Here is a 10,552-nt window from a genome sequence, read left to right on the forward strand (position 1 = left end):
TGCCAAAAATGCTTTATCAGTCAAAGAGAAGGGTGAAATCTAACATAAACAGAACATTTTATGCCTTCATTTCTAAAGATGAAAAAATGTGCAAAAAGGGTCTGAAAACTTTCTGTATGGACTGCGAGTCTCTGAGGTTAAGGTTATCACTATGTTTGAAGCATTCCTCAAACCCATTGAAATTGCACTTTTTAGCCTTGATTATAATCGGTTGCTGACACAGAGAGCTGCAGACATGACAGCCTGGTAATAGTCATTTCTGTTATACTTCGCTGAAGTCTGCTTGAATCCGCTGCCTGGGCCCATGCATAGTTGGTGCATTGTGATGTAAATTCTCCACAAGGTCACAAAAACCAGACAGGAACCCTCACACTCACCTTGTGATGACGAACTCACTTGGACCCAAGCGGACACAAACCATAATCAAGGCTTTGCACAGCCAAGCAAATGCCATTTTCATGCTGTCGGGAGAAAATATTGTATTTGAAATGCATGCATACATGACAGATGTTATAAATGGAACATTTAGGCTTATGTAAGTGGGGAGACAAAATGCACTTGACCATGAGCTTTCATCTTTTGCCGATGTATTAAGTTGACTTTAAAGATTACACACAGTCTGTCCCTGTTTCATAATAACTATAGTGTATAGCAGCTGAGATTCAGTGACAAGGTTGAACATAATGAAATTCACCCTCTGGATTTATTAGGGCTGACATGAGTTTCTTCTCTGGGTGGACACAGTTTGGTGACCTCCAGTTATAAATCTACTTTTAAACACTATAAACTTCCAAAAGTACAACACACACATTTCCAAAAGGCTTCCTTTCTGTCATTCCCAGACACACTCAAATAATTGGACACACAGACTGACATGAGACATGTTCAGTGCACTGATCATCCCTCTAGCCTTGATGAACAGTTGCCACACATTTATGGTTGAGGGTAGTTGTAACCCCTGCGCGAACGAATTTACTATGCATCGATTAGAAGAATTCGTAGTAATGAGTTCATTCCTCAGCATTCTTCTAATGGAGTCTATTGATTTTGAAAAAGAAATGAAAGCAACCTGTAAGTCACGGTGGCATCTTTTGTCTCTTATGTTTATTGATCTAAAGTGGCTTGGAGTTGTGCAGCTATTTAAATTACACATTTGTTGGTAACAATAGAGAACCGAATGGAGGAAAATAAAGTGGCGCTCCATCATCATCATCTCTGGGGAAAAGGCTAGGAATAAAGTCGCTGATAGATATAGACTGACAGACCTCTTGACATCTTACTCTTTATCCATTCTACTAGTTAGGAATCTCAGGCATTTAATGAGGCGAACATGCACAGTGTGTCTCTATGTTTGTTGAAAGTGCTTATTAAAACAGATGTGGCAATGTTCAAGTTATTCTGGTTCTCATACTCTCATGCTCTTCTGTGTCTTTATATGAACTAGAGATCACCCTCATCTTTTTTTTTTTAACACAAAACTGTTGAGCACCTGGTAAATCAGTGTTTGTGTATTGATCGGACAATAAGTGGATTTAACAAATTGTGTTAGTCCTGTGACAGACGGCTGACCTGTCCAGGGTGTACCCCATCTCTCGCCCTATGGAGCTGGGATAGGCTCCAGCCCCCCTGAATTGGATAAGCAAAAGAAAATGGTTGGCTGGGTGGCAGTGAAATATGCAGTTATCCAGAAGTGCAAGAGATTTTATTGGTGCTATCTGTTTTTTCTGTGCGTATGTGTGTGTTTCACAGTGATGGAGCAGTGACCTTGTAAGGCCTGATTCACAAACTGGCCATGCTAACCTAACTGAGTCATGACATAGGACTCCTAATATAAGCCCAGATAAAAATAAAATAGATTGTATTTTATTTACATGTCACCAAATCACAATAGTCACCCCAAGGAGCTTTATATTGACAGAAAACTCCAACAAATGACCCCTTCACCCCCTCTCCAAGCACATGGCGACAGTGAAAAAGAAAAACTCCTTTTAACAGGAACAAATCTCCAGCAGAATCAGGTTTGGGGTGGGGGGGGGTTGGTGGTGGTAGCCATCTGCCTCGAGCGGTTAGGGATGAGGGATGGAAGACAGGATAAAAGATACACTGTAGAAGAGAAATACATAAACTATTTCTGATCCATCTGCTTTGGTAGATACTAATTATAATTTGAAGCTTTTGAAATGGATAATATTTGGACAGCATTTGGTCAATTTCAATTAAATTTTATTCACAGTACATAGCGCCAAATCACAACAACAATAACAACAACAGTTGCCTCAAGGTGCTTTACATTGTGATTACTCATGAAAGTGGCCACTTTCATGAGTAAATCATATAAGGCTTACATGATTTACTCATGAAAGTGGCCACTTTCTCATTACTTTCATACATTGTTTTAGTAAGTATCCAAAACATACAAGTTTCATTATATAATTTTTCAAGGGATCTTATATCTGTTTTCACTCTTATATGCTTTTCATACAGCAAGACAGATAAAAACTTTATAAGATTTATATATATCTTTTCCATATGGGATACTAACAAATTAGAACCTCTGCAACAAAAAGGACAATGACAATATCAAGCAGTTCTTTTTAATTAATATAGCATTCCTGTCATGAAAATTAAAAGTATACACAAAAGGTATAAACAAAAAAAAAGCATGGCAACTGCATATCATCACTGGTATATCTAAAAATTCCCTGAGTGGCTCAGTTCAATGATTAGCCTTTAGGTAAATCCCTCTGATTTTAGAGAGCCTTATCAGATGAAGAGAGCTCTTATCTGTTTGATTCTATTGATTGCTCTGTGCTCGAACAGAGGTGTATGTGAAATGGCACTCAAGAGCAGGAAGGAGATGCTTGTATCTACAGTACCCATACCAATGTGTCATCTATGAAGTACTGATGGTTATCGGTTCTTTATCTCATCCTTTCATTTGTTCTCTTTCCCCTCTTTGCACTGCTTACAGGTAAAGACATGAGAGACTGAAAAATATATTAAAATTAAATAATATAAATAAGCAAAGAAGAGTACAACTGTCAGCATTATAAGTTTAGGCATTTGAGACTGCTGTGTGAAATGACAAGACTTGCACCTTATCTTGCCATGCTTAATAAAGAAAACGTCCATCTCACTGTGAATTACAAATGACACATTCATTCTGCAAGTCTTAATGTTATGAGCACATAACAGAGTATATGCCTGAACCACTTATGTGTGATGAGAAAAGCATGTCTATGTTATGTCTTGTTACATTACTAATTTAATTCTTCACACAGATCATGTATACTGCAACCTGTGCGTCTTGTTGTGCCGGTGGTGTTGGTATCCACGATTTACTGTCATGTCAGGCTGTGGTATGTAACTAAACTAATCACATTTTCCACTTTACAGACATAAGTTTGGAGATGTTCACTGGTAAATGACACAGGTGACATGCTTTTGTGTGAAAAAAAATATTATTCAACATGCATAAAAAGCCAAATATAATAGAAATGTTGGGGACTGTAATTACACATTGTATGTTCCACATTCTCTTACAGAACAGGGTTTATTTTTTTATTTACAGTCATGTGAACAAAGCTTTCAGCTAAGTACATCCCATATTTCAGTAATTTGTAGAGCCACCTTTAGCAGAAATAACTGCCCATACAACATGCTAAATGAGGCCTGTAGAGTCCAAGATGTAGATCTTGGGTTGTTTGCAGTTTCTCTGAGCTTTGCACAATCTGACAGAATTTGCTGGGATGTTTTGTGGCATTTTTTTAACACACACCTGAATGCTCTAGACCAACAAACTGCCAAAACATCTGCTTTTATAGAGGTACTCAGACTTGCTATTGATCAGTTAATAAAGTACATTTGATTAGCAACATCTTACCCCTTTAATTCCTATGAAAATAATGAGTAGGGTTGTAACAGCAGTCTGACGAAGAAGGAGCGGCTAGCAGGTCCAGCGGTCATCAGCGGCGAAGCCAATCAGTTAAATTGAACAACAGACCTTTATTCATTGTTAGCAATAAGACCACACAAGCCAGGTCTCCATGGCTCTACTCTGTCCGTACATTAGGAGGCTCCACCCAACTACTACAATAGTAGGGCAACACCCCCTATCAGTGCTATACCACAATAATAAGGGTTGTTACATTGTACACTGGGTATGGTTGTAACACTTTTTGCTTCAACACCTGTAAATTAATTAATTTTTGTGCCAGAATTTTCCAACTTTTACACAAAATATCCACATTTGTTTCCTATAAATTGTATCTATTCAAAGCCCTGTAAGAACACCACATTCCTTTTATGTTAGAGTTAAATACAACAACCTGTGGGGTCACCTACCCCACTACTGGGGTGAGTTATAACACACGCTTTTGTAGCAATTAGACAAAAGAAGAGTCCATATCAGACTTTAAAAAGGTGGAATATTGGAATAAAAAACCTGTGTCTGTCTCTGTCTCTCAGTGACTGACCATAACTCAAACACACTCTGGTGTGTGTAGGTGTGTAATTTATTTTAATAGAACAAACTTTCATAACACTACAGATACTGTCACGATTCTGGTCTCTGACATGGGTCTGTTATGTTTCTTGTGAAGCTTTCCATTCTGTTTCCTGTTTTATTTTGACGGTCTCTGTCCTATGTCAGTCTAGTCAGCTTTGCTTCCTTTGTCTCGTTATGTCAGATTAGTGTCACATGCTCCCCATGTGTTTCCACTTCCCCTAATCACCCCTGTGTGTATTTAGTCTGTGTATTTCTGTTCAATCTTTGTCAGGTCGTCTGTTATTCACGTCATGTTCTCCATGTCATGTTTCTAGGTTTCATGTCTAGGTTTTTCATGTTGTTTGTTTAGTTCTCCCAGTTTAGGTTAATGTTAGTTTTACTTCAGTTTGTCTTGCCCTTTGTTTGTACCTCTTACCAGCATCATTAAATGGCTCGCTTTTTGTTAATTCAAGTTTTGTTCCACGTTCCTTTTGGCTACGTTCACACTGCAGGCGAAAGCGCATCAAATCCAACTTTTTTGACCCTATGCGACCCATATCCAATCATGGTATGACAGTGTGAACAGCACAAATCCGATATGGGTCACTTTCGTATGTGGTACTGAATCCGATACACATCTGATGTTTTAGAAAGCGACTGCTGTTTGAATGGTCATGTCTCATTAAATCGTACGGTTACGGCCGAGCCGTCAGACGCAGCTATGTCCGACTGGCGTATAAAACCAGCGAAGCGCGGGCAATAGGCCAGGGGAACACAGCCTGCAGCATTGCTGGCCACTAGGCCCAACTCAAAGGATGACAGCTGAGCCTAGGCTCCGAGTCCTCCCCTGCCCAGGGACAGTTGGGCAACACCGGAGGAGAGGATGGAAGCTTCTTCAACATCCACCACCTGGCAGTCAACCTCCACCAGCCCAGGCCTCACAGAGGCGGAGCCATGGGAGGGATGCTGTGGGAGGGGCCAGCAGTAAATCAGCAACAGGTGTGGGAGGGGACCCAGCCCATGGTGTCACAGTAGTGGCAGCCATGTTCCCAATAGTAGACTGCTCTCTCATTTTGGAGGCAGGAGAAGGGAGAGGGGCAGGCCATGTAATGTTTTCAGAAACCAAGTACGGTCTGCCTAGTTTGTGCTGGCAACAAAGCAGTGCATGCAAGCGTCAGCTACTTTAGCTAGCACAGCCCAACGTGTGGGCAGCCATACTTCTGCTACCAAGCAAGGGGGCGGGGCCACACGCTAACCAGGAATTACTAACAGGTAGCCGGCACTAACCGCAACCTGAATTCCCCTTTCACTGTTTATTAGCTCCTGCGTCACAGTGCTGACAGGCAAAAGCATATGCTTGGAACTCATTTCCCCAATGTAGCCGAGCTACGAGTGGAGCCCTGCTGGCTGTGTTAACCCGCGAGCTGTGAGCGACACGCCAGACAGACTAACCGGCTGGAATGCTACTTGCAGGCCGGCTAATCTTTCGATTAGCTGGCACGAACCGTAGCATAATTCCCCACTGTTTATTCCCCACAGTGTTAAGCAGGCCAACAGCGAACGCTTGGAACGCTGAAGCTGTATCCCCTCTGTGTTAACACACATAGCAGCCGAACTGCAGAATGCCCAGGTGACAGTGTACACTGAAAAAAAGTAATCAGTGGGATAAACGTAAAAAAATTATTGTAATCGGTTGCACGAAATTAAGTTATGTTTGGTTAACCTTAGTTTTTTATGTTATACCTGCACACATTTTTCTGGTAACATGAACATGACTTTTTTATGTTGTTGTTATGTTTTTCATTCCGGTCAAATATTTATAGAAACCACTTGTTTATCAGACATGAACTTTTTGTGTTAATTGTACTGGACTACTATATGTTATATTGACAAGATTATTTTATGGTAAGCTTATTTTATTTTATAACAAATTTCTAATATATAATATATAATCTAATATGTAATTGAGTGTTCAATAAATAAAACTAAATTAAGGCTGATCTTACTGTATGTACTGTACACTTTCTCTCAATCAAAGAAATAAGCAAAACATTTTTGAACAATGACCTGTATTTTTGAAAATACTACACAGTTGTAACAACGGACTTTCAATTCAGGCTTCCAAAATATACATGAGTCATATTTGTACAATGCATCTCTTGAAAAACATTCCACAACATTCCTCAGAGTTATCTTCTGTAAGTTGAATTCAACATTGTGGGGCCTTATGACATCGCGCTTATGTAAAAAATAGTTTTTTTTAAATGTAAGAGCCATAAGGTAATATGGCAACAGGGGTGTAATTATTAAAATGACACAAAGAAGAGACTTAAAATAACATTATAACCCACAGGCACACAACCAAGAGACCTAAACTGATTAGTATTGGCTTGCTTCTATCACTAAACATCACAATCACTAATACTAGACGATGCAATCTGTTTGTAGTGGTGCACCTTGGGAAAAAAATTGCAAACTGGTGAAATTGGTGCAAGGCCCCATTTCCATTGAGAAAAATGGAAATTCAAAGTTTTAATTTTTTTTTTAAAAGAGCCATGGCTTGAAAAGTGAAAACTGCAGTAATAAAGGCCCCAAGTTGAAAAGTGCCAGAAAAATAAGTTTCACTATGTACTGCAACTTTACCAGTGCTGGCTTAAAACAAAGGATGGTACATATTCAAAGAGGTAAACATGTTGTTCCCACATAATAACTGGAAAACTGTTCAATCGTACAGTCTGGTCCTGAAAACCTGGGCCTTCTTTGAAAGGCTGTTCCTTTTGAGCTCCATAACCAGTTTCTATAATACCTCGAAGGTATACTTTTCCAGTGGGTAGGTGAGGTTCAAAGTGTACATTAGTCCAAACAGCATTGCAGCTGCTAGGGTATAGTTATCCAAATCCTGCCAGACTCTCTGGCCTTCAAGGACTATCCGGATGTCCTCAGGGCTGCCATTGGCATCTCTTGACTTTATGATGTAAATTCCCATGGTTGTTTCCTTATTAGATCGTTGGATAATGGCTTCATCTGTGGCCTAGAAAATGCAGAATTCCAAAATTTAATTAAACAGAACACTGGTCAAAGAACATTATACCAAATCTTATTTTAATCTGTGTCACTATTCCAAAAAATGTTAACATTAACACATTAGGTGAACAAAAATGGATTCATTACAGCATGTGATTTGAGTCCTCAGAATGCTCAAAAAGGTAATGCATTTCTGAAGTGAAATCTCCATGCAAAGAAGCAGAATACTGTCAGAGCATAGAGAGGTGTTCAACTATGAACTCCACACATAGTTCTAATGCAGGTAAAGGAAAAAAACAAACAAAAAACGCACCCATGGTAAATTGTGAAAATCCCAGGTGATTTTCAACATACTCCTGGCATAGAGTGACAAGCAGCATTTTGTTAAAATTATTATTTTCCCTAAAGTGTATACACAAATTAATTTTTTTCTTACCTGGGCCGTGGGCTCCAGAATGTTCTGAAGTCTTCTTCCTATTTGTCCTCCTCGCCTTTTGAACACCTTTATTAGTTTGTCAGATAGCACATCTATCTGCGAGAGTAATCTGGACTGCAGTGGCATGGTGGTAATGCGCTTAAACTCTGCATTTATCTAAAAAGAGAAGTTGTCACATAAAAATGCTGTCAAAATCTCAAATCTCACAAGGTTACATCCACACAAAGTTGTTATTTTTTGTCATATTACTATTTATTAGCTATGGGTCCCATGTTGCTGAGCAGTTCCATAGTTGCCCTTACTTCCATACCACCCAAAGCCTGTTTGCAACCACAGCAGTTGCCTCCTTCTGGCCATTTTGCAGTTCTGCCAAATGACCCAGAAACTACATCTATTATTGTCATATACACATCAAGGTCTTTCATTAATACTTAGTTAAATTAGTTAATTTGACTTTTCCAGAAAATTTACCTTACAGAATGTGAGATAACATATGCAAATCTTCACTAGTAAATAAAATAATGTTATTAAAACCTTAACTGTAACACCTCTACGTAACAGCGCTAGAGAATTGTTCTGAAGCAACACCAATCTGCCCTTCAGCAGGGATAAGCACCATATATCGATACAGAAAAAATAAATTTAACATATTTCTATCGTCATTATTTTTATCTCTTTAAGCCCTCCTCTCAGTCTCTCTATAAATCAGTTAAAACAATTTGTTGGGTTTTTGTGTGTCTTTAACATGTTATCAGTACATTACATTCACTGCCCCAGAACATGAAATAAAGCCCCACGTCATGCACTTCCTCTCCTAATGAGTACTGCATAGGTGTCATGCCCTAAATAAACCGACTTTAGTGAAGACCCCCCCCCAACACAGCCCACCCCATGGCAAACTAGCTTATTTAACTGTTTAACTAAAACATTTTAGGTACAACCAGTTAACTAAATGGACACGAGTTTGTTAGTCTGTATTCACTGAGAAAAAACAAGCGAATGTGACTGGACACACACTGAAAAAAAGCTAATGCACATAATATTGTCCCGCAGCTTAAGCTAGCATTATCGTTAGTTAACTTAAGGAATGACTTGTTTTTTCCATTATGTTGCTCAACAGCAATTCATGAGAAAAACTTCCCCATCTAATGGATGTTCTCTTCGTTTCCTCTCAAACATGTAGTTTTCAGTTTACCTCGACAAAGTAAAGATCAGCACCAAACGTAAACGAAGCGAAGACAAAAAATGGCGGACCGCCATAGTGAATTTTCCCTCGCAGAACACACCCTGGGGTGGAGTTTCAACAGAAAACATAACTATTTTCTGTTATTTTGATATGACTGGTTTTAAAAGACTGAACATCCTTCTAAAACAAGTGACAGGCGTGAGACTTAATTATGTTTAGACCAAAAATATAAATGATTCATGTTGGATATATTTACTGTGTTTTTACTAATTTAACAACCTCATCATTGCATTAGTCGCTTTATGCTATAGCATTGCGCTTACATTAGCTTGAAGCTCAAGGTCGTCATTTTATTTAATTTCTTTTTCTGGGCTTACAAACAGGACACACAACATTTAGATAACCGTTACACTGAATCTTGGGTCTGTGTTGAGTCTTCCAGCTGCTGACTACAGAAGCTAGATTGACCTTTCAGCATGTTTATAGCGGCTGTGGCTATGTGCTGGTAATGTTACCGTGTGTGAGCAGTCACATTGGCAGCAGACATGTTTCAACAAACTAGTCATATCCCAGGCCTACATTAGCTTGTTTAATGGTTAAGACACTGCAGGTACCACCACTTACTACAGACACCGATGCAAGTTTGTAATAGTCTGGTAATTTAGACTGAAAGACTATACAAACAATATTAACTCACATTATATATGTTAATTACTAATTTGCTTATCGCATAATTTCGGTTACCATTAGCTAACTGGAGCCTAACATTAGCCTTTCATGGTTTTCGATAAACAGCCCACATACCTGTAAAATAACAACACCCCAGTAAAAGTCCACATATATAAAGGGTCTACACTCTTTCTCACTGGTGTGTTAGCTTTAAAATCTTATTTACCTTCAAGTGTAAAACTCCAGATGGTAGTAGATTTTCCAAAGCGAGAGACAAAAATGGCGGACAGTGCAGCCGATTTTTCCTTTCCAGGGGGCGGAGCTTGAGGATAAAACACGACTAACTTGTTTCTTTTCAACATGATTTGTTCTAAAAGAATGAATATTCTTAAAGAATATGTGAAAATTAAAAGACAAAAATATGTTTAGATGTGAAATTTAAATTAGTCATGCTGGATATATGAAGTAATTCTATGCAAATTCAACAACCACCCTATTGCATTTTTTTCAGTGTATGCTTGAATGCTGAAGCCGTGTCCCTGCTGTGTTTCCTCACTGTAGCCGAGCTATTCGCTAGCCAGCAGCCACACAGCGTGGTCCGACGGGCGCATAAGCCTTTTTTTTTCAAGGCGATAAGCCGGGGAAGGGAGATCAACCAAGGGGAAGCAAAGGGCCAGCTAGGGGGAACCAAGCTCAGGGATACAATGGCATACCAGGAGAATATCGGGGAACACCAGGGAATACCGGGGCT

The 10,552-nt window shown here is 39.2% G+C and overlaps 1 protein-coding gene across 2 annotated transcripts; it reads right to left on the minus strand.

The window, feature by feature from the left end:
* Positions 1–6,582: 6,582 nt before the first annotated feature.
* LOC147339174 (uncharacterized) lies at positions 6,583–10,309 on the minus strand. 2 transcript variants are annotated; one of them, XM_086299109.1, is made up of 3 exons: positions 10,028–10,309; positions 7,947–8,102; positions 6,583–7,517 (listed from the first exon to the last, which is right to left on the minus strand). In XM_086299109.1, the coding sequence occupies exons 2-3, from the start codon at positions 8,070–8,072 to the stop codon at positions 7,284–7,286; spliced, it is 360 nt and encodes a 119-aa protein (XP_086155235.1). In that variant the 5' UTR covers positions 8,073–8,102; positions 10,028–10,309; the 3' UTR covers positions 6,583–7,283. The 2 variants fall into 2 exon arrangements, with proteins under 2 accessions (XP_086155235.1, XP_086155243.1); XM_086299117.1 differs by lacking the exon at positions 10,028–10,309 and adding an exon at positions 8,249–8,797.
* Positions 10,310–10,552: the final 243 nt, after the last annotated feature.

This window comes from Aulonocara sp. 'chitande type north' Nkhata Bay, linkage group LG1 (assembly GCF_057382095.1).
Source record: "Aulonocara sp. 'chitande type north' Nkhata Bay isolate Kocher_YH1m ecotype deep benthic linkage group LG1, A_spYH_male_GT1.1, whole genome shotgun sequence".
In the NCBI taxonomy this organism is placed as follows: domain Eukaryota; kingdom Metazoa; phylum Chordata; class Actinopteri; order Cichliformes; family Cichlidae; genus Aulonocara; species Aulonocara sp. 'chitande type north' Nkhata Bay.

Excerpts from the sequence above, each read along its gene's own strand:
- LOC147339174 (XM_086299117.1), bottom strand. The coding sequence starts at position 8,371 with ATGAAAGACCTTGATGTGTATATGACAATAATAGATGTAGTTTCTGGG. Across the intron at positions 8,103-8,248 it reads AGGCTTTGGGTGGTATGGAA|ATAAATGCAGAGTTTAAGCG; the intron begins GTAAGGGCAACT and ends TTCTCTTTTTAG. Across the intron at positions 7,518-7,946 it reads TTCTGGAGCCCACGGCCCAG|GCCACAGATGAAGCCATTAT; the intron begins GTAAGAAAAAAA and ends TGCATTTTCTAG.